Source organism: Mesocricetus auratus, unplaced genomic scaffold, assembly GCF_017639785.1.
Source record: "Mesocricetus auratus isolate SY011 unplaced genomic scaffold, BCM_Maur_2.0 Super-Scaffold_100013, whole genome shotgun sequence".
NCBI classification, from domain to species: Eukaryota; Metazoa; Chordata; class Mammalia; order Rodentia; family Cricetidae; genus Mesocricetus; species Mesocricetus auratus.
Window position 1 is genome coordinate 13,455,475 of NW_024429196.1, and position 27,023 is coordinate 13,482,497.

General features: G+C 44.5%; 1 protein-coding gene across 19 annotated transcripts in view; it reads right to left on the minus strand.

Moving 5' to 3' along the window:
- Kiaa1217 (KIAA1217 ortholog) overlaps nucleotides 1-27,023 on the minus strand; it is an 806,709-nt gene that overhangs the window by 1,839 nt on the left and 777,847 nt on the right. For 8 of the 19 annotated variants that reach the window (XM_040755409.1, XM_040755410.1, XM_013122523.3 and 5 more), the window contains 11 exons: nucleotides 22,556-22,731; nucleotides 19,899-20,029; nucleotides 19,216-19,363; nucleotides 15,919-16,378; nucleotides 13,032-13,215; nucleotides 10,599-10,759; nucleotides 9,794-9,955; nucleotides 7,183-7,296; nucleotides 2,976-3,053; nucleotides 1,262-2,863; nucleotides 655-777 (listed from right to left, as the gene is read on the minus strand). In XM_040755409.1, the coding sequence (XP_040611343.1) occupies nucleotides 655-777; nucleotides 1,262-2,863; nucleotides 2,976-3,053; nucleotides 7,183-7,296; nucleotides 9,794-9,955; nucleotides 10,599-10,759; nucleotides 13,032-13,215; nucleotides 15,919-16,378; nucleotides 19,216-19,363; nucleotides 19,899-20,029; nucleotides 22,556-22,731 (3,339 nt within the window). Of the gene's footprint in view, nucleotides 1-445; nucleotides 778-1,261; nucleotides 2,864-2,975; nucleotides 3,054-7,182; nucleotides 7,297-9,793; nucleotides 9,956-10,598; nucleotides 10,760-13,031; nucleotides 13,216-15,918; nucleotides 16,379-19,215; nucleotides 19,364-19,898; nucleotides 20,030-22,555; nucleotides 22,732-27,023 lie in introns of those variants that run through there. The other 11 variants (XM_021234466.2, XM_021234462.2, XM_013122528.3 and 8 more) reach the window with 7 other exon arrangements.

A 27,023-nucleotide genomic window follows, 5' to 3' on the forward strand; every position in this document is an offset into this window, starting at 1 on the left:
GTAACACGACCAACACACAGGGCCTGGCAACACAGCCCCTTTGAGAACCATTCAGAAAAAGAAAAACAACATACAGTCCGCGGCCTGAGCTAAGTTTTGTGCTTATCTGGACCTGGCTCAAACCACCCATGCACATAGCAAAGGAGGTACGGAAGCGACAGAGAGGACGACCACACATCACGCATTCCACGGGCATCCACGGTGCCAATCAGCCATGCATGGGGACTGTTACTGGGGTGGGGAGTGTGATTGTGCTCTTAATGTGGGACAGTTAATGTGATTTTAAAGCAATGCAGTCAACACAGATGTTAGTAGTGGTGACTTAAGAGCAGTTCAGCGACAGGTTGGTTTGTCTCTGTTTCCCAAGAGGTTTTGATGAAGAACTACATTCAGCAAAGAAACCACCACTGGCCTGGCACCATGTGTTAACAGTTAAGGTCTGAAGTCACAAAGGAAAAGACGTTTTATTGTAAGCATGCAAGAGTGTGGTGAAAAGTTTAACACAGGTTCTTTTTAGACTTTCTTCATGCCCCCAGATCCAGGATGTAAATGATATCTCACAAAGAAAACACAGTATTTGGTATAAACTAAGTCAGCAACTGGCTTCTTAATTGCAATCGTGTCCATCCAAAATTTGGTTTAAGGTAAGACTACCTGACGGTATTGGCGGGGATCCTGCAGTTTGGATTGTTTGCTTGGCTTATCCAGGCTTCCGGGTCTGTTCTTAGAACTCATGGGGACTGGCATCCGGCTTGTCTGTGGGGTGGTACTGGAGCCCTGGGGGAGGACCAGCGAGAGAGGGGAGACAAAGAGAAGAAGGTGAGTGGGCCATGACTGACACTGCCCCGTTGTGTGCAGAGAAGGCCAAATGAGAAGCTAGTGCCCTACATGCAGGACAGACCCAGGAGACACCGACTGGGTTAATCAGAAGAATCAAACAGAATCAACAGCTCACTACGGATCAATTGGATTTTAATGTGAGTACCAACAGCACGCGGCTGACCCCGCTTCCTGATACGGACCCAACACCAATCAGCAACAGAGGCACAAACAGGATCGATTAGCTGTTAGACACCTAGTTGCCGGTTGTTTTTGGAAGGCGACGGAGAAGGGAGGAGAGACGGATACATGACGAATAGACAAAAAAAAACGCGAGCCACCTGAAAGGAAGCAATTAATCCACAAGACACCTTTTGCTACTGTGATTATGACAGGCTTAAGAAGCAGGCTGGGTTTTTCGATTTTCCACAGACCAAGATACCTTACGTGAAGCTGAAGATATGGACGTGGGGGGCTCTGGGGCAGGGGATACTTCATCCAGAACTAGCAAAGACCGGGGAGAGCCCTCTTGGGCTATGTGGGGCAAGCTTGCACCACAATCTCTGTTGGAAGAACACGGGGTATCAACTAGGGCCCTGGGGCTCATTTCACTGATTGTATTTTCAAGTTGCTTTATGGTCTGCTCCAGGCTGTCCAGCGTTCGGTAAGTACTTTTCCTAATCTCATCCGTCCTTGAAATTGGAGCTGTGCCTTCAAGACTGCGCTGCTCTTGCCTCCTAGCCATGGTTTTCGGGGCATCTTCAGGCTGTGACCTGGTAATCTCAAACCTCTTGGCCTCTTTGTGCTGTTTCAAAGTGCCGTCCTCCTCCTCTTCCTCATAGACCACCACCTGCAGGGTTTTCTTTCCCGTCTTGGTTCCTGTGCGGATTGCCTGTGTAAGAGCAGCAAGCTGCTTTTTAGGGAACTTGAACTTAAACTTCTTCTTGGGGCTCTCAAACTGGTCATCGGTCATGTCATACTTGTTTCCCCAGTTTGGAGACTCTCCTGAGCTAAGCTTCCTCTGCTCGGCTTTATGAACTTCCTGCCCTCCCAGAGTCTGCGTCTCTGCGAACAGGGGTTGGGGCTGACATTGTGTCTCTGCCTTTTGTCCCCTGCTACCACTTCCTGAGTCAACCTGCTTAAGAGACATTTGGGGAGAGGTCTGGACTCCAGTGTCTCCATTTTCATCCTCTTCCTCCTCCTCCTCTATCTTTTCCTCTGTCATCATTCTCTCTAATTCCTCATCACATTCCTCGAAGATGGTTGAAAGTCTCTTATATGCAGATCGGATGTCCATGGGTTCATCAAAAATGATGATCACTGGTTTCTTGTCTAGGCACACAACTGGCTCTTCACCGTCAGTCCCTTCTTGCTGAGAGGTTGTCTCTTTTCTTGCATCAATATTAACGGTCTGTACGTCTTCTCCCTTTTGACTCACAATGTCATGGACCTCCCCACTGGATAGCACCTGGACAGCCGTTTTGGTGATCATGAAGGCGATGTTATCAGTGGCTGTGTGTTCCTCACTGGGAGAACTTGGGGTTGATTCTCCATCCCCATTAGTGTTCATATTAGTGTGTCTACCCACCTTGGATCTTAGGACAACTTGGCCAAGATCTGTCATGAGAGCATCATGATCTTGTGTTTTGGCATCATGAATACTTAATTCTGCTGACCTAGTTGGGGGAGGAATGTGACTCTTATCTGTATTTTCTTGTCCTTGTTGGCCTGTCTCTCTTGTCTTTCCAGAATTCAACTTCTGATTCTCACTGTCAGGAATAGCACGCTGTAGTCCTGAGACCTTAGGCCCCTTGTTGATTTCCCCTTCTAATGAATTCATGCCAGTGAAATTAAAATTGACCTTAGGCACATTTTTCTGGGAATAATTTCTACTGTCTCTGAACATGTTCTTATTGGGTGTGGAATTTTCCTCCATGAAGGTGTCAGCTCTACATTCTGGTGTTCTTGCTGTGTCAGGCATACTAGTCACCATTGCTCTTTCCCACATGGGAGGGCCACTAGGTCTTAGAGCCCCTGTAGTAACCTGAGAGGCAAAGGAGAAAAAGGAAACCACACACATTAATCAGAAAAACATCTGCAAGGGGAGGTAATTAAACTGTGTGACATCAGTTGGACCCCAGATGTGGCAAACTCACCTTTTGAGATTCCACTTGGGGGCCATTTTCACATTCAACATCAGATTTTCGTACATCTTCATGGAAAAATTCCAAATTCTGGTAGAATAGTGTAGGACATGTTACTCCACAAAACCACATGCTCCCCAAAGTGGACTATAACTATCGTTTAATTACACTTCCAAACACGCGTGTGGCCCAAGCACATGTGCTAAACACCAACCCGAACCCTACAGCTCTGTTTACCTGGCACTGCTTTGTTCTCCAGCCTCCAAAACTGCCCTGGGTTTGCACAAGATGAAAGTCTCCATTAGTGGAATATTTCAAGTATTTCCAATTTTATGGGGGAGGAGGTAAGAGAATGAGTAGGCCATTAACAACTCTCTTTTCAATGCCTGACTGTCTATGATCTTAGTGGAATCTAAAACCAGCACCGTAGGAGGCACACTGTGGGTGGGGCGAGCAGAGATTAGTATTCTGGTACCCATCTGCTTCTTAATGACATGACTTTGGACACATCCTTTATTTTACATCTCCGTACCTCAGGTTTTGTTTTTGTTTTGCCTATAAACCAAGGAACAAGAGCAGATTTTTAAAATGTCCCTTCAAACTCGTTTATGGAAATCAGCCTATAAGGAGTTCTCTTTGGGTTGGCTGCCACACACTGGGACCAAAAAAAATTTTTTTCTTCCGTGGTCCAGTGACAGATTGAAAATGTCTTTGCAGGTCATCAGTGTGTTCAAATAACCTTCAAGTGAATAACAGGCACGATGATTGCATCTAAATTTGCAGCATGCCGTCCTCAACAACAGGGACATGTCTTGACAAATGAGTCACGGAGGGATTCTGTTATGTAAACATCTTAGCATGTGCTCACACTCAGCAGATGGCTAGGCTACCACAGTGTGTGGCCTCAGGATACTCTGGACTGATCCAACAAACTAGCACACAAAGTTGCTGTCTGGGTAGTTACTGTGTTACTGTGACTTTTGGTTTTCACATAACTAGAAGTATACTCTAAGACAGCGATGAAAAGTATAGAAAGTTACATGAACCAGTGACAGCTTTTACTATCCTTATCCCATCAGGCAGCAGAGGCAACTGTCTCTTTCATACATCAGCATCAAGTAGATGTGTGTAGTCCAGCACAAACCACCTCAGCACAACTGTGTGATGGGGATGACTGACATCAGTTAGGACCCCATTGGGTTACTATTGCAGACATTGTCCATTGCTCACCAAAACATTATGTTACATGGTACATGATTATAATCTAAAACTAAAACTAAAAAGCAGGCACCTGAGGCCAAGATGGTGGTTGTGATGTCATGTCAGTTTTTATTCTCTGCATTTTATGACATAGCTTTTATTCTTTATATTTTAAGATGTAAAGATGGTCATGGGGGGGATCTCACTAAGATTCAGAGTTGAAGGCCCCAAGAGCAGTGAGGATCCAGGTAATCAGAGCATTTCTTCTAAGGGTACTATTTTCTAGCCTGGCTGGATGAGTAGCCCCAGACCCTACCTATCCCTAATATTAGGATGCTTTCTCCTCTTGGGGTACTGCTGCTGGCCCTTCTAGCTGTAGAACACCAAGAGGAAGTTACAAGGTGAATACAATCCCAATGATGGCTGTTTGGTTAAAGCAATGACAATATCACAAAGCACAGTAACCCAGGCTGTGTCAAAGTTAATACTATTGCCCTGGTTTAGAATGGAAGGAATAGTCACACACATTCAAGGAATAACACAAACAACGGGTCAGCATTAACCACATGGAACACCATTAATGACAAAGAACGAAATGCACTCGCCACCAGTCACCACCACCTGTTAACTTGTCTGTTCCCCATGGGTTCCCCAGACAGGGACAGTACTGCTGCTGCAATAGAATGTAAGTTTTTCTGTGGGATTTTAAATTCAGATTATAAAGCAATTAATGTAGCACACACACACACACACAAAAGATTTTAAGAAGAATATTTAGTGAGAATCCAGTCCAACACTTCAGTTCCAAACATGGAGTTGGTATATTTCACTAGGACCCAGGTAAAAGTTTGCTCTCTGAATTAAAGAAAGGATTGGAAGTGTATAAACTCAAGTCCCCTGCCAGGTTCATTTACCAGGGGTAGGGGAGGGGGAAAAGGATGGACTGGCATCTGTACTGGTTGGTAAGGGCCACACAAAGTCCTCTGTTAAATGTTTCCAGTATTACTCTGAAATATGGGTATTTGAATACAATTTAGTGGTGGGACTACTCCAGCAGAAAGTAACTGAGTTGAAGACTAGTTTGAATGTCACATGGACAGTTGTGTTTTATCAATGGGCTAGGGGAAAAAAGGGAATAAATACATCAAAGCAAGCATACGGACTTCAAGAAAATTGACAGTGATTTCTTAGCCGTGGATGGTCACAATTTTGCATGAAAGACAACCAACCATCTTTGCTTATGAGCCCCATGATTAAATAATATAAATAGCTGGAGAAGCATGCTCCATATGTATGAATAATAAACAGATAGAGTCATGAGGAAACTGTAAATGTGAAGTACCAGGGTGGAGCTTCATGAGGGTTGGAGGAAAAACAATGAAGAAAATATTTAAGTTATGGAAGGTAGATGAGTAGGCCACAAAGAGGTTAGTAATGATAAAAACTGGGGGTAAGTCTGATAGTTCTGCCTATTGTGAAGTGATTCATCTGTTTAGTGAAATGATCCAAAATGAGTACCTAGCCTGCAAGCAAACCCAGTGTTGGGTACTCAACAATGGCCCACTGGCATTCCCATGGCAACTTGCTTCCAATCAGTGTTATCAACAGGTATAGACTTCAAACTGTGAGACAAGAACTCCATGCAGCATCAGAACCAACTAGACAAAGTCTCCAATGTGACGCTGGTCTTCAGAGGGGACCTTTGGGAGGTAGGAACTTTCCCACTTAGTGTTCTAGAATGGTCACATTGGTCCAAACACGACATCCCAGGCCCTGCCAGGGGCCTTCTACAAGTTAGTAGTAATAAAGTAGTCTAGGGAAATTCCACACACTGAACAAGCAACCTATGTCTGGGGTGATTTCATGGGTTTAGTTTTCTGTGTGAGACAGCTTTGTCTGTCATTGTCTCATAACCTCCCGGTGTATAAAGACACCCTCTGACAATCTCATCTGTCCGCTTCAGGCAGATCACTTCACACTAGGGCTCTGTGATGGCGGTGGGCCAGAGCTCAGCAGGTCCCTTGAAGGCTGTTAGATTTTCCCTCTGTGGTCTGATAGATCTACCTCACTGAGTTTGCTTATATAAGAGTCAAGGGATCCAGGTGGAGTAGATAGTAGGCTACCTTGCAGCTTTTTGTTGTTGTTGTTACTATTATTTCTCTTTATTTAAAACAAAGTAACAAAAAAAAACTCTAAAAAATGGAAAAAAAATAAAGTAGCATCCCTCAGTTCTGAAATTTAAGTTTTCTGGTGGGAAGTGTTAGGACTTGAGTTGGTTAAACTTTTGGTCCTTAATTAAGGTTTGATGGCTCTGAATCCCCAAATCCCAAAAACTCTGGATTCCGCTGTAGCTCTGACACTGGTGCCAACAGCTTTCTCCTCAGCATGGATGGATGATTTGCTACACAGTTCAGACTCCTCTTTGAAGTCACAAGTATATTATTTTAGCATTAAAGCTATATGTAACTAGCTTAAAAAAATATATACCTTGAAAATTGGCGGTAGTTTGCCAGGATCCCGTTTGGCACACTTCAATGTGTATATGGGTATGTTTCTATAATTCTAAACTTCCATGAGATATGTTGAAAATGAGAAAAACTTGCATTTGTTTATTTATTATTTCTGTTTTTTTTCTTTGTGTGTGTGTGCGTGTGTGTGTGTATGTGTGTGTGTGTGTGTGTGTGTGTGCGCGTGCGCGCGTATGTGTTTGTTTGTTGTTTCCAATGAGCTGGTCTAGAACTTGGAAGGTAAATACTCTATATTTTGGGAAGCTATTGTCTTACTTTTGGAGATGCTGTTGTGTGGTACTCACAGGGGAACAGTGCTCACTCTGGAGACCTGAGCCAGATTTTCCTAATCTCACTCTAAACACCTGTATCTCTATTAGTTTAAAAGGAAAAGGGAGAGAGCAACACAGGAAGGCAAAGTGCAAGGTGTCAAGTGCAGGAGTGCCGTGTTAGTAGCAGAGCAGGGCAGGACTGTCTGACTGTGCGATCAACGGAGAGCTACCACGTGTTACCTTCTTCTCCTTGGGTGGGGCTGTGGCGCCTGGCCTACTGTCTTTAGGGTCAGCTCGGGACTGCTCAGCATGACTGTTTGGATTTACATCCGTAAAGGAACACTTCTGGAATGCCTAAGGAATTAAAATACTGAGGTTAACAGGGGTCCGAACAGATGGAGCAGAAAAAGAGGCGGGAATCCAAAGACATGGGGTCCCCAGCCCTGGTCCTGCATGCGGCCTCCTGCTAGGAGGCAGCATTCTGAGATCCTGTCTCACAGGGCCTGAAGCTGGTCCCTGGCTGAGCTCTAAGCAAAAACTTCCTTATAAACATGAGATGGACAGAGCCCTAAAAACTACTAATACCCTTGGGCTGAGGTGTGGCTTGATGACAGGTACATGCCAGGCAGGTATGAAACAATAGGCTCAGTATCTAGCATCAAAGGGGAAAAAAATGCTCTCAAGTTAACTTGATTTGTCTTAGTGTTGCTTTTTGTCTTGACCTTTTCATGTTGGCAAATATATAAACAAATCAAGATGAGAAGACGTCTTTATGTTCTTCATTTCTTATCAGCTTTATTAGGATTGCAGGAAGAAAACTTACAAGATGTTTTCAATTTAAGAAGAAATAATGCACACCTGTTCATTCTCTGAACCAGTCATAGACCCCACCCTGCTCTGTTGCTTCTTTCCAAGTAATGCACGCTTTTTAGCACCGCGTGGACACGGATGGCCAAGGAGCTGTGAGCTCTGGACATAACCGTGGGGCCAGCAGCTGGCTCCATGAGCAGGGCCAGGGAGACGAGTTTGTAGATGAAGAGCAGCAGTGCGGCTTCTGTTTATCAGATGGCAGGGTTGGGGAGTCTTGACACTGAGGCTGTGGAGGCAGCTGATAACAGTCCAAGGCTGCTTTGCATCAGCAGTCCTCATGGCTATGCAATTACCCACCACCAGTGCTACAGGCCTCACTCAAGAGGACTAGGAAGTAAGAATCTCTGAGTTGTAGGGCATTTTCCACACAAATGCTCCAGTAATTCTAATGCGCAGTTAGCATTAAAAAACTTATTGAAATGAATAATCTTAAACAATTGCCTAATAGTTTGTATGTGTCAAATGCTGACATCTGGAAACACCTCGGTAGGCAGAAAGAAGAATTTGTGACTTTGCCAAGTGAACATTCTAGCATCTGCCCCAACATCTGGACAGGGACCCTCTTCTGCCTTCAACACTTGTCTCTCTGTTTTGGACATCTTTGCCCTCCATGCTATCTATTCCTTAAAAACTAATTCCTGGCTTGTCCTAGGTATGCTTGGCTTATCTACAGGCCTCCTGCCTACTGAGACTACCTACTATGTCCTCTGAGTTGTTTCTTCTGATGCCTGATCACCTGAACACAGGACACTATTTAATGGAAACTACCCTTAGAGGGAACTTGAAGAGTCTCCTTGTTGTGCTTGGGGTCTGACTCGAGAGCACACATAGGCAAACTAACTGGACCTACTGAGCTATAGAAGCCTCTATTATAAATAGCCACTTACAGAACAAGAAGCCAGATACCAGATTCCCCACTCCCTGGAAAGGGAGCATCACAGAAGACACTGAAGACAAAGGACTCTCAGTGTGTGAGAGGTCATCTCGAATGGTGGCTACAAGTGTCTATGACAAATACATGGTTCCTATTAGAGGGCTAAGACTGAAACATTAAAAAACCTAATGGTCACTAACTATAAAACTGTTTCCTGATAGTAAGTTCCTGACCATTCTAAGAATACATGGAGTTTACTTGGTGGAGGGCTTGACCCAGGACACTCTGTGAGCTTGTGTAAGTATTCAAAGGGTTCACCACCCAATGCAACACTTCAGCAGTCCATTTTCCTTATGATATGCAAGGAGCTCATTTTGGCAGCTATCACCATGGATACCAAGAAAACCAGAGTAGACTCAGCATCACAAAATAGTCATGGCTTAACGTTTTCTTCATTCCACATGAAGAAATTAGATTCACTGAGCTGCACCAAACCACATGGACAGTGGTGAAAAGACAGCATGTTTTTTGAGTCCCTCAAAGGGTACAGTTTCTGAGAAGCAAAAATGCCCCTAAAAAGTGAGAGTCAAAAAGATCCTGAGTTTGGTCTAGGAATTATGTATGTTATCTAATGAGGTGTGTTCTCAGGACATGCTAGCAGGGAAGACTCACATTCATGACAGGAACATGGGATGGCCTTGGGTATACTCTGTCACCCATTCTCAGTCCTAGCAAAGAGCTATGACATTAAATATTAAAACCAAAAAAGAACCCAATAGAATACTCTCTAATAGGCCAAGGAAAATGGCAAAGAATAGATTCTTCCTATCACCTAGATAGGGAAGTGTCTACAACTGATTTTTCTATGTAAGCTTTACAGAACTGTTTTAAAAATAGTCTCTATTCACACATCTTCCAAGTGCCCAGAGAGATAGTTGGCTCTCATCTTGGAAAAACAAGCCAGGATTAAAAGACACAACTAACATACACTAGCTTCAGTACCCTTGACGAGCATTGTCCAGTTAACAAACCTGTGGGCTCCATGGCCTGAGGAGCCGAGATGACAAGGCAAAGAGCCAGTATCCAGGAGTCTCCTCAGCTACATACCTGGAGTTCTGCCATGATTTTGTCTCCTTCTTCTTCCTCCTCATCCTTGGAAGAAGAGGTAGGGACTGGTGGTGGGGATGGGGCCCAGGCTGAGGCAGGTTCCTCTGTGGGACACTTTGTGGCTCTAGTCTGTGGGGTTGGCCCAGAGTCTTCACTGCTCACCTATAAGGGATTCAGACCACAGACACTGGTGTAAGACCCTTAGGTCAGACTACATAGATTCTCATTACCTCTTTGACTCTGGCTCTTCTGGCCAAAAAGCTGTTTCATTTCCTTGCATTTGGGTTTATTTACTTAAGTTGTCACATTGGTGAATGGTTTGAAGAATTATAAAATTGTAAATCCCCTCACATTTACAAAAGGCCCTCCCCACATCGCATTTCCAATTGGAAATTGTACTTTCTCATTTAACACAAGGGACAAGGCTTTCCAAATGTAAGCTAAGCTCACTTACCAGCTTTTCATACAGACACCCACCAGTAGCTGTGTCTACTGATTTATTACCTTGGTAAGACCGTCTTTCTTTCTAACTCCCCGTCCCCTTTAAGTTAATGGTGCCCCCGCTAGGGAAGGTAGCTGGTGATCTGCATTTCATATTGCCCCATTAAAAGTCACATAAGGCTAGCATAGGCTAGTCCAATTGCACTGGCCGAAATTCTTCATCTGAGGCATTTTCTGGGGACCTAGATGAGTTGAATCACTACTCTTTCTTTTGTTTGTTTGCTTGCTTTGTTTTGTTTTTTTAATGTTCAGACAGAACTGTGGGCACCCAGAAACCAGTTTGCCAGGATTCAACCCGCCAGACCTTAGACATGTTCTCCTTTCTGCCGGTGTAGATCACATCGCCAGACCTCGTGGTGGTGAGTCCTGACCCAGGCAGGTAGCTTCGCCGAGGGGGTGGGGGCGGAGGAGGAGGTGACTTTCCCCCTAGCTTGTCCAATTCCTGCTCAGAATTTGGAGAATCTTCTGGAAAAGAGTATGCCATTTCAAAGATAATCTCTTTTCAACATATATCTAGTGTGTACAAACGCATTGCAATTAGACTTACAAACTCTGTTCTCACCAGGGACCAAAGATTAAGGGGACAGCCTTGACAGCAAACTGAATTTAACTCCCAGAAGTCCCTGCATATGTGACCTCCCTTCTTGCTAACTCAGTTCTCTCATCTCTTACATACTACATACAACATATTACAACAATAGACTTTCCATTGGGGGTGTTTTGGGAATTAAATGACATATATACAATCTTTGGCATATTGTGAATGAAATACAAATTAGTAGATTTATTATTAAAAGAGTTTCTTGGTATGTACAAAAACTGAGGGGCACTAAAAAAGTGAAAAAATTGGGGAACTAAAGTTAAGTTCCAAACCCTTTGCCAGGCTTCCAAAGTCTCCAATTGCAGCCTGAAACAGTATTATCAATAAGAGTTTACATAGCTATGAGGACAGAGACTAGTTAAAGAAAGGAGAGGTAGAGAGGAAATGGGGACAAAGAATAAAGCAAGGAAGAAGTGGGACTCTGGGGAGAAGGGACATGGTGAAGGGTTAGGAAAGATGTCTTGCTGGCAATGTGGGGGACACAATTATAAATTAGAGTTAACAGCAATATTAGGGGACATGGGTATCTCTTGACCATTTCTCACTCAAAAGTTAGCCCAACAGCCTGGCTTCTGCCCCTCCTCTACCTGAGCCCCACAGGCTCACCAAACCAAAACCCACAACTGGTTTCTGGAGTTTTCTTCTCTCTGGACTTTACCTGGACTCCTAGGGTTATATTTTACTTTTCTGTGAAACTGAGACTTGTTTTGAGAAGGCCCTTCAGTTTCTACTTTGAATTATAATGAAGACTTGGGTAAGTCATTGAGATGAAAAGCAAGTGGTTTTTCCTAGAGGGGTGTGGATTCAAGGCTGTCCATGATGTAGATGATAGGTGGACCCTGCCCAACTGGGAGGGTTGCCTTGACTTTGAGCATCCATCCAGGGATTGCCAAGGTTGACAGTAGAGGCCTGTCTTCTCAGTGCTCTGTGAGCTTCATCAAGTCCTTCAGTCTCCTTGGCTAGAGTCTGACCTGGCTAACGAGCCTAGTTTTAGCAGACATTCTTGTCAGCTTAGCAAGGATCTCTCCAGCCCTGATATGTCTCTCTCATTTACTGCAAGACTCTTGAACAAATCTTTACCTGATGTTTTAAATAAATATCTACTGAATAATTTTTATTTAGCAATGACTGAGGCTGTGGTGTTCAAATTTTCCATCAAGCTTTTCCTATCTACTCATTACCTGTGTAGTTTAACAATATACCCATAAAGGTTTTATAAGACCTGTATGTAGACTATTGTTTCACTAGCAAAAATGCATAAAAACAATGACATTTGTCTCTCTCACACACACACACACATACAGACACACACACACATACACACACACTGATAGAAACCAGCATTCACAGCTACAGGTAACTGCTACGCATTGTGGGTGGCCTGTATATTAGTGAACTATTTCTGATAATGTTTTTTGTTAAGTATGAAATGGTAATGTACTGAATAAAAACATTCATGTTGGTAACTGAATAATTTATGCAGGGATTTTTTTGTTTTGTTTTTATTTACTTTTGATTTCTTGAGACAGGGTTTTTCTGTGTAGCCCTGGATATCCTCAAAATCAGAGACCCACCTGCCTCAGCCTCCCAAGTTCTGGGATTAAAGGCATGCACTAGCGCTGCCCACTGAGAATATTTTAATCTGAAGGTAAAAAAATGAAAATGAGACATCTTTACAAAATATGCTCTATATTTGTGGTGCATAAATAAGGAAAGATTATGAGAATTATATTAAACACCAACAGACTGTGAAAAGATCAACAACAAGGAAGGCAGGTATACAAGGTAGAAATGTAATGAGGTGAGTCAGAAATTCTCTCCAGGGACCTGAGGAGAGAATCCAGCTTTGGAGAATAATGACCCATCCAGTGTCTTGACCTCCTCAGGAAATTTCTTTTGTAGAGACAGTGTATTGTGTGGAATACTATCTGGCCTGCACGTGGAGGTCAGAGGACAGCCTTCTGCTACATCGACTCTGGGGATGAACTCAGGTTGTCAGGCTTGCTGGCAAGTGACTTTTCCTGCTGAGCTACTGAGATTCTGCAGAAAATGATACATGGCCATGTTGTCTCACAAGAGCCTATGTGTGTGAGAGCCTGAACATCTCTGCAAGGCCTGCTGTGGGCTGGCCCTTACCTGACGACTCCAGCTTGTCCACTGTGGCTTCGGCCTTCGGCACTGGGCCGGAAGCTGGAGGCATCTCCAGGTTTGGAATTGACTTCATGATGTTGGCCTGAGCTTCTTCCAGCAGCTTCTCAAACTCTTTCCCGTTATAGTGTTCCAGATTTTGCCTTTTTTCTTCCCATTTCCTTTCTGCTTTCTGCAGGAAAATGATGATTGCAGATAGTTTAAAAACCAGAGAGAAGTTTTAGGTTAGAGATTTCATACCGAAGTGTGGAAGGGGTGTAACACAGTTGAAGTGTTGATGAGATAATGCCCTGGTCCACCTGAGGCTGCCTGCCACCTTACATCTGCCAAGCTGCCTCAGTCCTGATGACACTCATCCACAGAACAGCTATCTCGGAAGCTCAACCCACCCCTTGACAATCACTGAGCATTTACCATGGACTTCTGTCAACACTAGATTAAAAGGGGTACGGATGTTGCTTTCAAAGGTGTTTTCTGACTACTAAACTTTGTTTTCTAAATTCAGCTTTCATTGCAAAAGGAATGTTTAAACAAACAGCAATACAAACGCAAACACTCACTATGAACCACAATAAGAACCTATGCCCTCATTTTACAATGCACTTATGTATTTAACTACCATGTGGTATATGTGTCATTTTAAGATTTTATGCATCAGTTGCAAAAATAAAGTAAGGTTAAAAAAAATCCTTTGCCTCGGTTCCAGTTCCACTCAAGACTATGTGACCTCTGGGTCATCCTTTCTTACTTAAAAAATGGGAAGGGGTATTGTTTTAGATTATCTACGGTGAGATCACTTTCATGATAGAGACACATTCAAGTGTTCCAAAAACCAACAGAGGCCCGACTTCCACCATCCTCAGTCTCCTGTGTTTTCCCTCCCTAGCACTGACCACGTGGCACGTACTTACCGGCGAGCCTGGCTCACTGCGAACCCAGAGTCTATGAGAGGTAGGGTAGTAAGGATCAGCGAGTGAATAAAGCATAGCTGATTTGCCAATGCCCAGGTGACAGAAAGGCCCTGGGTGCCTCTACCCTTGCACAGGGCATTTTCAGAGACAGCCCTAAGTGTCCTTTCACAACTTGAAATACACACATCTTATTAATAATTATGCCTACCAGGTTTTTAGTAGATGTTTATAAAAGAAAAGTGTTCTCACACTGACATCCTTTAAGTAAGGAAATGCACACACCCCCACCCCCACCTCCAGTGCTGGGGATAGAGTCATACTCCACAAATCACCTTCCGTCCCTTCCTCAATAAACGATTTTTAAATAAGTGACACGGATCAGGGTACAGGGTACAGACACACAAAATGGAAACTACCCCTTGTCTAGAGGCCACAGGACTGTGGCTATGGCAGTTTTAGTAGGTCGTCCCAATACACCTGGAGTTGTCAGCTGGTGACATGAAAGACAGGTGAAGGGGTAATGACCAGGTTGCTAGGGACAGGAGGAAAGGCCCTGGGACTAGGGGTTTGCATGTCACTTGACTTTGTTCAGTGATGGGGAACCCAGGAACGAGCAGTGCGGAGTCAATGCTTTGTTGTCCTATTCTCATCCCAGCATCTTTCTGTGTAACCCAGGGTGCTCTCTAACTCACAACGTTCCTGCTTTACCTTTCAACTACTACAAGACAGGTGTTCCCCAACACGGCTGCTGCTCCGTTCCCATTCTCAGACTACTACAGTAACTTCCCATTCAGCTCCCTCAGTTCCAAACCCACCACCTCCACTGACTCTTCGTATTGTCTCTGGATTCCTTGGAGATACCATTTTGAAAACTCGCTCACTGGTCAGATCTTCCATGTTCCCGAATCTCTCTAAATCACACCCCAGGGACCTTGTACTGGCTTCCAAGTGCTCCCGGATCAACATACAACCAGGTAAACTTGTTTACTCACAGCCTTCCTTCGTCTCCAGCATTGCTCTAGCCCAGAATGTTCTCCTAAACACCTTGTCCTGGTTAGTTTTTTGTTAATTTGACACAAGCTAGAGTTGTCTGGGAAGAGGACCCTCGATTGAGAAAATGCCTCCATAAGATGGCCTGTAGGCAAGTCTGTAGGGAATTTTCTTGATGAGTGATTGATAGGCCACTGGGGGCTGTGGCATCCCCAGGTTGGTAGTCCTGGGGTATACAAGAACGTGTGTTGAGCAAACCACAGAGAACAAGCCGGTAAGCAGTGCTCCTGTATGGTCTCTGCTTCAGTTTCTGCTCTGGGTTTTTGCTTTGAGTGTCTTTCTTGGCTTCCCTCAGTGGACTGTGGCCCAGGATATGTAAGGCACATAAACCCTTCCCTGCCCAAGTTATCTTTGGTCATGGTGTCTATCACATCAACAGAAAGCAAACTAAGACATTATCTTCTCTGTTTACCCAGACTCTAGTGACTTCATGATGGGAGACAAACCCTCTCTCCAAGCTCACCTTTAGCATGATAGCTCTGTGTGTACTGGCTCAGAAAACACACCTCCACATTTCTCTGCAAGCTTACATTCAGTCACCTAAGGTGGGCATACCAGAGCCCAGATCAGCTCACTTGAGAGCCAGTTGCTCAACATTTACCAGCATACCCTGACTCATCTTCCTCCAGGTTAGGGGTCATTCTCACACCTGATGACCTGTCCCTCAAACCTACTCCTGTATTCTGTTTCTAGAAAAATCTGAAAGCAAACAACAACAAAACTGCTAAATACCTATAAAAAGCTATCTTTAGTCACATATATCTTTGATTCATATTGTATTCATGTGAATACAGTCCTATTAATATATGTGAACAACACATATCACACATTGATATTTAAATATATAACAATCAGAATATACACCTCCTGTAGGAAAGGGCATGGGGTTGTGAGAAATGGAAATAGGACTGTACCTCAATGGACACTGCCCTGTTCTTGGCACTCACACTGTGGATTTCCTCGATGAACAAGCTCTGCATGGAAGAACCATTCATTGGAGTTTGAGGGGACTGGGGGGCTGGAGCTGACTGCGGTGCAGAGGTTACTTCCTGTGTGACTGCTGTGGGGCTGGCTGTATGGGAACCAGTCCCTCCAGGCAAGTTCTGGGCCGGGTTCAGCAAGGCTGAGGAGTGCTGGGAGGGCTGCATGACCACAGGCGAGCTCTGGACATGGTGAACTGTCATGGTGGACAGAGGCACCACTTCTGACTTTACATCACCAGGGCCTCCGGTGCTGCTGTGGAGGGGCTGCCCGGGCATATGGACTGTCTCCTCCTGATGCTTTAGGACCTCTGCAGCTGTGGCCTTCTCCATGGCGACATACTGTGCAGCTTGGGCTGCATCTGTGCCTTTCAGGAGCCCATCAGTGACATGCCTAGGAGAAACCATACACGGCAGTGTTAAATGGTGACGAGTGTCCTTCATGCTCTCTCTGCTGTGTATTTGAACGCCATGCATCAGTACCCATTTAGGTGAAAATATTGAAGAACTTAGGAGAGTTCAGGGGTTTAGAACTTTACCCTGGCAAAGTTCTAAAAACCATATTGGCTTTTGTAGTTCTTTCTTCAAAAGATGATTTTTCTGGCGTGTGTGTTCTCATTCATGTGTGTGTGTGAACTCAGACACACATGTGCCATGGTCCACATGGAGATCAGAGGACAACATGTGGAGTCTCAGTTGTTACTTTCTACCTTGCTGAGTCTGGATCTCAATGCTGCTATTGATGCCAGCATGGCCTGTGAGCTTTTGGAGACTTTCTGTCTCTGCCTCCCATCTGGTCATAGGTGTACTCATGCTCCTGCACATGGTACTACATGGATTCTAGGGATTCGAACTCAGGTCCTCATGCTTGTGGCAAGTGCTCTTACCCATTGAGTCATGCCATGAGCCCCAGGAGATAGACTCTTTCTTTTATGGTAACACTATTGTGCTCAGAATGAGACTAGTCCCTCACTGGTGGTGGTAAATGTAAGTGAACACATGTTTACCAATAATCACTCCTCCACCTGATCCTGGCCTGTGAAGCCCTCAAATACACTCAATTCTCACTCAGAAGCTTCTAGAAGTTTCCAGACTCTTCTTGGACTGTGAGCCATGTCAGTTTGTATCTCACCTTATTGCTTCATCTTTCCCTTTATGTGGGATCAACTAAGTCTTTCAAATTCAAGGCCAGCTGTGACTCCAAATTGTGGTGGTATTGTTCACAGCTGAACACATCCTTCTGAACATGCTATGCAAATGTTCTACAACTATTATATGTCCATGTGCTTGGGTTCTGAGACAAAGTCTGTGTAGCTCATGCTGACTTTGAACTTGGGATTATAAGCATGTGCCTCATTCTTTGGGAGTCATTCAAAGTTATGTGTCCCATTTTCATACAGGCTACAGTGGAAAAGACAGTGGTTTTTGGAAGTTCACACTCCTATATTTGAGTATCAGTTCTAACATGTTATATTGCCACTCTGAGTCTCGGGTACATCTGTAGAATGTAATGATGGCAATAAAGATGTAAGCAGTTGGGCAGTGGTGTCACACGACTTTAATTCCATCATTCAGGAGGCAGAGGCAGGTGGATCTCTGAGTTTGAAGCTAGCCTGGCCACAGAGTGAGTTCCAGGGCAGCCAGAGCTACATAGAAAAACCCTGTCTTGAAAAACAAACAAGCAAAGTTAGTGCCTTCTACGGGGAGTATATGTTTAGGATAATACTGTAAAGTTATGTATCAAGAAATGTTCAACAGGGGACTTGATCCCCACATTTTAATTAGTTTTGCATTCTCTTTTTATTAGAATATGCTTTCTCTTCCTTCTGATTTGAACAAAAGACCCTGAATTCTATGGCTTTCCCCTACTACTCACAACGGTGTCTCTTTTGCTTTTTACTTTACCTACCATAGGCTACTTAAATCTCCAAGCCACTGAATATTGATAGCACAATGATCTCATCTTCTTCAAGACCCTGTTTTCACTGATTCTAAGATAAATACTGAGCTCAATCGCCCAGCATTGGGTATAAGAGCATCTCTTCACTGGTTTCCATCTAATGAGGTTGGCTTAGTTTAGACTTCATGGGCTCTCACATTTGGCCAATAGCTTACTGAAGAAGTACTTCAACTGATCTTTATTGTACTGGAGGGAAGAGTTCACTTGGTGAGAGGAAATGGATGACATTATAAGAAAGAGTAACACAGTACAGCTCCTTCCTGGATGGTCTATGTGGACTTAGAATTCCTTCAGCATCTGGCATTTCTACAGTGGACTATACATACACCTGCTTTAGAGAGTTATCCTGTTGAGATTGGTGATTGTTAGAAAAATCAATCTGCTTCTTATGACTAGTTATCTATCTTGAAGTTAACTGCATTCCCAATATAATTCTCTTTTAAATCTGATGGAGATTAGTCAGGAAACAAAATTCTTACAAAGTTTCTGAAATATTACTTGTGCCTGGGAACTACTCTTTCTCTCTTTTCTCCTTTTTTTTTTTTTTTTTTTTTTTTGTGGTGGTATTGTTCACAGCTGAACACATCCTAAGCAAGTGTTCTACCACTGGGCTACACCTCAGCCTTTGCAAGCACGGGTATGACGATTCTAGAATTTTTTCATTGAAAGCTATAGATCAGGCAGCAATTCCTCTGGATGTTTCTTCACAGTGATGATCTTTGATGAGCAGGTCCACTTAAGCTTGCTAAGCTTCTTTCCTGGGTGGTATTAGCATGTTCTCGGATATTCTTTCAGTTGATAAACACTTGACAGTCTTTTTTTAGCTGAAGTCTCCTATGCCCCCAAGGTGAAGGAGCCAAACAGAATATTTTAATTTGTTCTTCCCCTACAAAATGTTACCTTTGTGTTTTTAAAAACTATTTACTTACCTAATTTTATTCTTAAATTTATTACTTTCATAGCAGTGAAGATCAAATCCAGGTACACACACTATCACTAAGCTCAGTCCGTGACTAATGATTTAAAAGCCTATGACGGGTCCAGTGCAAAAGTCTACTCTGTAGAATTACATCCTTAAGCCACACTGCAACAAATGTTTAGGGGCTGAAAGAGTTGTGGGTACTCTTCAGGATGCCATAAATAAGGGATGATAAGTCATGATGTTACTAGAAATAGGCCCTTGGAGACGGGCAGGAACCTTGAGCCCATGACCTGCACACCAGCCTTTGAGCCCCCCTCCTCAGCCACCGGACCAGGGCCACAACAGTCACCTCCGCAACATCGTCAGGACATCCGTCATGCTCCTCACGCGCTTCAGGAGGCTGTCCAGCTTGTGTGGTTCTTCCTTCAGGAACCTCACTGCCTCAACTTCTATGCGCAGGACAGCACGCATCTTATTTTGCAAGGTTGGAAACTCTCCTGCAGGCCAAACCAGCGGTGAGTTATGGAACAGGAAGGCAGAATAACCACACCCATCCCCCTCCTATGACCCAGAGTAGCACAGAGAAGTACAATCCTACACATGTGAGGAGGCAGTGGGTTAAGAGCACAGATGGCCAGACCAAGGGACCTCAGACAAGGTCACAGCCCCTCTAGATCCATTCCCTGTGTATTGTGGATAAGGTCTACTGAAAGTTAGGGTTGTTTTCAAGAGTTTGGTATGCCTATAAGGTGCAGTGATACAATTAAACAGACAGTTTTAATCGTATCGTTCAATTTCCATCTTCTGCACCCTCTCTAAGGGTCCTCTAAGAAGTCCTGAATGATTCTTTCACTATCTGAAAGATTATTTATTTGAAATGGGTTTCAGCATTTCCCTGGGTTGAACTCCACTAAGTTCAAGGGATCCTCCCGGCTCAGCCGGAGTTGCTGGGATGACAGGTGCATATTTGAAAGATTCTTAAACGTCCCAAGAAACACACTTCCCACTGCTCCCTTCTGGCAGAAGTCTCACCTTTGAGAGTGGCCACCGCTTCCCCCACTTGTCGCAGGAGGAAAGCTCCGTCCTCCACATCTTTCAGAGTCACCACTCGGCCAGCGGATGAAGAGTCCTTCTTCAAATCCTCAACAAAGTCCTCCAGCTCACTGTGAGGAGGGCAGATAGCAGAGGAGCTGAGCGCAGAGCGCCACAGGAAGGAGCAGGTCTCTCCCCATTTTCTGCCTCAGAAAGGGCAGGCACAGGAAGGAGCAGGGCTCTCTCCATTTTCTGTCCCAGCCCCTCCTTAGGCTTCCATGGAGGTAGGGGGAGCACACTGGAAGGTCGTTTGCTTTGGAACGTTGCACAGAGGTGTAAGGCAGCTAAGGAATGTTCTCCTGTGTCTGTCATTTGAGGCCCAGGTTGGCCAGGGTGTGTGTGTGTGTGTGTGTGAGAGAGAGAGAGAGAGAGAGAGAGAGAGAGAGAGAGAGAGAGAGAGGGAGGGAGGGAGGGAGGGAGGGAGGGAGGGAGGGAGGGAGGGAGGGAGGGAGGGAGAGAGAGAGGGGGAGGAGGGAGAGAGAGAGGGGGGAGGAGGGAGAGAGAGAGAGAGCTTGTGGCCTGCTGAAGACATTCTTAATTTTCGGAGGTATTCATGCCAGCCAAGGGAGTGATGTGTGCGCTTGGTGACCAGCAGGGAGGGAGAGAAAGAGAGAGGGAGGAAGTAGTGAAAGACTAGAGATGGAGGGGGGTGTGAAGAGGTAGTAGGTATGAGGTGAGTCCCTCCAGTACTACAGCGGGGGAAATCAGACAACCAGGTCTCTCAACTTTGGTACCTGACATTTTGGATTTTTTTAGTGCAGGACTGTCTTGTACACTAAAGGGTGTTTAGCTACATCCCTAGCCTCTATCTGTTAAGTGCCAGTAGCAAGCCACCGCACATTCCAGTAATTTGTGACACATGTGAATATCCTTTGACACTGCCAAATGTCCTTGGGAGAGAGCAAAACTGCCCTCAAAATTCCCTAATAGATAACCTCTAGTATATCTGATTGTCCCACTAATAATGATTGCTTCTCTTCTTACAGCTAAGCACTTAGAGATCTGATTTCTGGTGTGTATGTGTGTGTGTGTGTGTGTGTGTGTGTGTGTGTGTGTGTGTGTATGTGTGCATTTGAACGCAGATACTAACTCCAACAAAGCTAGGTTACATTCTTCCACTTGAAACAACAAAAACAATCTGCCAGGCCTCTTTATTCACCCCTATGTGTTTGTATCCTTTCTATTTGCCTACAACTCCAAGAGAAAGCTTTTCTCAATGATTAGAGGCTAGCATGCTGAGAAACACAGAACCACTAGGTGGCAGCAAGTGAATGGCGCCTGTTCCTCCCGGAGCCATCTCCAGTGGAGTGGGCAGAGGATGGCCGTTGTAGAGGTGGCATGGCCCTTTTTCTCTAAGTAAGTGAGGGAGGGAGGGAAGCTGCAGGAGGGAGTCCAGCAGGACAGAGTATCCATTCAATAAGGACAAAGTCCCACACAACAAACGACCTCTTCTAAGCAGGAAGATGGAGTGGTTGGTGATGCCAGTCATTCTGATATAGAAATTTCAGAAACGATGACCCATTAGGGTCAAAGGAGGACACCTTGGCTCCTCTCTGTCTGCATTTGTGAAACATGCCTGGTATTATGAGAGCATATCCACAGGACACATAAGGCTGCTGCTCCTTGAGGGGGGAAGTGGATCAGCCCTCATGACCTCTGAATACGATGCCTTTTGTGAGGGAAATTCCCTTATGGGCTAAGCACAGTCTACTGAACGTGAGACTCTATTGCACCCGCTCCCTTCAGGCTGTGATAAAGCCCTTCCAAGCTGAGACCCTTGGGCTATTCCAGATCCATCAACCACACATATGCTGGTCAGTATGCAGACACTCCTCTAAGGAGATATTACTTAAGCCAAAGCCATTCCACCAAAATGAAATCCCACTCAGCTTTCTCTTACATAGTCTGCCCACTGTGCATCATAACACCGCAACCAGAAGATCCCCAAAGGGCAGTCACTGCATCCTCAGTGGTCCAGAGTCATCTTTCCTAACCTCTGTTCTCCTGCCACGCAGACCCACCAGGTTATCCTAATCTGTGTCTCACATATAAGGACATCTATGCTATCATCAAAAGGATATATTTCATAATTTTTAAATGAGTGCTGTGTGTATATGATGTGTGACTGTGCATGCAAGGGCGCATGGGTGGAGGTCAGAGGACACTTTTCTGGAGTTAATTCTCTTGTTCTGTGTGGGTTCCCATGATCTTCCAGTCTCGGCATGCACAGCCTGGACAGGCATCCAGCAAGTCTCCACAGTAGGAGTATGGTCTGAGGATGGTGCCATGCAGTTAGATAGGAATGGCACAATTCAAACACGAGATGTCATTAGCACCTTGTACCCAATTCACCTGCCAATGCCCCTGCCCCTCTTCCCCAAGGATGTCCCCACACTTTCCTGGTCAAGAGACATGTTGCCATGGGGACTGTAGAATTTCCCAGGCCTTGATGGAGGGACACTTGGAATCACAGACACCGTGGTCATCAGGTCTCTGGTCTATACAATAGGGGCTCAATAAAAGAGAGGGAGAAAACGCCAACTAAGAAGAACCCCCTGTGAACAGGATAGTTTTCTTGTCAGGTGACCAGCACTCACCGTAACTTTTTGACAATCCTCTCCTCCTCGTGAAGGTACTTCTGTCTGTCTTGCTCCACCAGGGTGCGCTGGCGCTGCACCGGATCCTCCAGTCTCTTCATCGTCTCCTTCACTTTGCTACTGATTTCCAGCTCAGCCTTCTTCATCATGGCCCTCAGAATCTCCTGGTTCTGCAGCTGTTGAACAAAAGAAATCAGCTTCCATTGGCTCTGCCTGTCTGCCATCGTGAAGACTGAATGCCCTGCACTCTTTCGAAGCAGGCACAGAGAAAAACCACAGCTGAATCTTTATTCTGGTACGAAAGAGGAGAAAGCAAGGACTGTCTATTATATTGCTTCCTAAGGAACAGCTGGGCTTTGGTGGGGAACTGACAGCTGAACCTCAGTTTTTGTGTCTATAGATAAAAAAAAAAAGGTAGACTCTTTTCTCACACACAAGGCACAAACTCTGTTGGACATAATTTTATAGAGGAGCCAAGAGTTCTAGTGTTGGAAGCCCCGTAGATCCATCAACCCTCAATCCTTGGCCCACTAGAGATGTGGGACATACCACTTTTCATGGTCTCCATTTCACGTTTGTCTGATGCTGTGCGATCTGTTTCCCTTGCAGGCTCTTGTGAATACTCAACAACCATTGGCTTGAGAGGAATTTTTCAGAATGTCTTTTTAAAGTGAATCTGTCCCTCTCGGATTTGTTTGGTTCCATGTCTCAACACCATGGAATCATAGCACCTCACCATGTGGCACTCAGTATTGATGGTGACAATGATACTGAGTCCAGAGGAGACCAAGGCCCTTGGGAATCTACCAGTCTCACTGGATTTGACAGAGACTGCATGCTCATCTAAGCTCTTAATTTCCGTATGGTTCCCAGAGCTCACTGGTTTTTCATCTCACAAAGCATACAGCATGCAAGTTTGCAGTTAGGCATCATAAGACCCTTGTCAACACTTGCACCCTTGGGGCAGGGCAATGATGGGCCTTCATATGTCCATGAAGCGAATGCTGTCCATCAGTCTCAGTAGCAGTGACTGCATTATATTCATTACATTATCCCCAAGTCCCCCAGAAACACCAGAGAGACCTGCAGTTGTCTGAATTGTTTTCTGGACCCTTCTCTACTGCAAACTATCATCTCACAGGAGTGAGGATGCTCTTATCATCTTCCCCATTATATCTTCCCACTAAAGGGAAGTACAGTTTGACCATGGTATCACTTGTCCAAAGCCTCATTGTGATCTCCATTACCCAAGTAAGGAATAAGCTGGATCACATGCAAAGGCATTATTGGGTTCCAATGTTAGTGCAAGATTCTGCATGGTGATTACAAACAAGAGACTATGGCCATGAATGTCACTAGTTAATAAGGACATGTGGTAACAGGACAGTGTTTTTGGCTGGTTGTGAGACTTAGTGAGACAATTAAGAAAATGTTTAGGACAGACTCTGGTGCAAACCTAACTGAGTACACACCTGCCACTGTTATCAGAAAGCAGAAACCTGGGGGTGGAGCCTGTGGTTGTATCTGGGAGGGAGCCAAAAAAAAGTGTGACACTCTTGGTGACCTCTATGACTCACAGTCATGTTCCCACAGCTTTGTTAATGTCCTTTGTCTGTCTTTCCTTGAGACAGCCCTTCCTGAGTGTCTAGTCTCTTCCAGGTATGCCTCCTACACTCCCTGCCCCCACACCCACATCCTTTGGTCTTTCTGACTTACTGAGCTCCCTGCTGCCACACTGACCTTGAACCTGCTATTTCCACCTCCTGAAATGGTTTTCCTTCCTCCTTGTTAATTTCTACCCTAGCAACTTTAGAACAAATGAATTTAAGCAGCCATCTTGATAACAAAGAACAGTGGAAAAGCCAGAATTGTTAAGTGGTTGAATTAGGGAGTGATCCCTGGCTCAGATGAGCCTTGATTCAGCCTATGCTGCAGAGACTGGCAAGTCTGTGGTCAACACTGTAGAAGTCAATGAAACATAAACAGTAACACTGTCTTCTAAGAAAAGCTGTGCTAAAATTCAGGACTATGGAGCAAGTTCCATAGACCTCTGCCTGAGATGGGGAGGTACAATGAGTGGAGATGAATATGTAAGACACAAAGAAGTACACAATTAAATAGTTGTAAAGGTTATGGATGCCTGGTGTTTGTGAGAGAAGTGTCTACTTTAACTTTTGGCTTCCTGGGTGACTGTGTTTTGCCACCAAGGATAGTGTCGTGGTGTAAGAAAGAGGCTCATGAAAGGAGAAATCATATCACTGTGCTATGACTTAGGGCACAGGCCTCTACCATAACCCTTCTGGACATATCCACAAAGAAACAAGTTCTAGAAGCACTGCAATCCCATTAGCAGTAGACATGAAAATGGCTGTGAAAACAGGAATTGTTGCTGGGAGGGCCTACGCACTGAAATTAGAAGGTAGGAAATAGATGCCCCTAGAGGTCATGTGACTTGTTCAGGCTCATTTGGCCATTGAAGGCTCAATCAAGGTTAGAAGGAGGTCATTTTACCCTGACTACCAAATGGCTCTTGTAGCCAGACAAGAGTCTTACTCTAGGCATACTTTCTGGCACATATAACATTTCTGTCACAGCTATGGCTATCCTGGAAGACGACAATTTCATGTCATAATTGAATTACTGTGCTACCAGAGTAGAAGAGCAATGGCTGTTCCTAAGAGCCAGGCTTCCTGGGATTCAGCTGAGGGTACAGAGGGTACAGAGAGGGAACTTCTTAGGCACTGTGAGGAGCAATTCCTGAAGGGAGAAACGCTGAGCGAGCTAGTTTCTTAGTCCACTTCCCTACTCTCTCCTCATCTATCCCATCCTGTTACTGCCGTTATCTCCTGGCCATGAAAACGCCCCCAGTTCATCCCAACAGAGTGCAAAAAGAAAAGCAGAGGGCAAGATTCTGATCTAGAGATATGTCCTTAGTCATTCTCTGTATCAGAGAGCACGGGTAAGGTTTGTAGGTCTGCCTATCAGCTGATGAAAAACATCAGCTGTGTGAAGGACAGTATACAAACAGTAAGATGTGTATGCTCACACTAAGACATGGTTCCTTAAGTCCACAGATGTATTCACAAGGAAATACCACTTAAAAGAGACATTTTCTTGTCACTCTAAAAGTTTCCTTCCCAATTCCTCAGGTTTGCAACCTTTAGCCCATGGAATCACCCATACTGCTATTATCACAGAACAGTTCCTCTTGTCCTAGAATATCATGCAAATGGAATCACACACTGTCTATTGTATCTGGCTTCTTTCATTCAGTTCTCCCAGCCCCAGTGCTGAGATGGAACTCAGGGCCTCGAGTGTGCTAGGTAACTGATCTACCCCCTAGGATACACTCCCAGCCCAACCTGGAGCTTCTGAGATTCCAACAATGTTATTTCAGCAGTTCGTTCTTTTTATGACTAAGTGACATTCCCTTGTATGAACATATTAGACGTTTATGTTTTGACTTGATTTTGGTGATCTTGCTAAAGTCACTTATTTTTAATGGTACTCTTCTAGATCCCTTTCAGTTTCACACACAATCATATTGTTTATGAAGAGAGACAAGTACACTTTGTATTTTCTTGTCATATACCTGCATTTCATTTTCTAGCCTTGGTGCACTTATTAAGATAGTAGTGAAAGTTGATTTCCAGCCAGGCTTGGTGGCACACACCTTTAATCCAGCACTCGGGAGGCAGAGGAAAGAGGATCTCTGTGAGTTCGAGGCCAGCCTGGTCTACAGAGCAAGTTCCAGGACAACCTCCAAAGCAATACAGAGAAACCCTGTCTCAAAAAACAAAACAAATAAAAAAAATTCATTTCTTTCCACTTGGTTCTTGCTTTTACTGGGATCATGTGTGGTGTTTCACTAGCAATACCATTTCCTTTGGGCCGAAGAAGATTCTTTCTCTCTGGAAACTGCTGAGTGTTGGAGTCACTGTTAGTGAGTTCCTGCATGCTCTTCTTATATTTACTAAGATATGCCTTTTTTTATTCTATTGATAGGGTTGAACATGCCGACTTACATTTCTATTCTAAAGGACTCTCATATACTTGAGATCATGATCTTTTAATACACTACTGAACTTTGTTATTATTTTAAGGGTTTGATACCTATATTGTTACAAGGGCAACTTACTGGTCTGTGATTTTCTGAAATTGGCTTTTGTTCTTAGGGTATGTCTGGTTAGTTTTTGTCAGCTTGACACAAACTAGAGTCATCTGGGAAGAGTGAACTTCAATTGAAGAAGAATTGCCTCCATCAAATTGGCCTGTGGGCATGTCTGTGGAACATTTTCTTGATTAATGATTGATGTGGGAGGATCCATCCCACTGTGAGCAGTATCACCACTGAGCTGGTGGTGCTTGGTTTGCATAAGTTAGCAGGCTGAGCAAGCCACGGAGAGCAAGCCACGGAGAGCAAGCCAGTAAGCAGCACCTGTCCACTGACTGCCTCTACTTCAGTTGC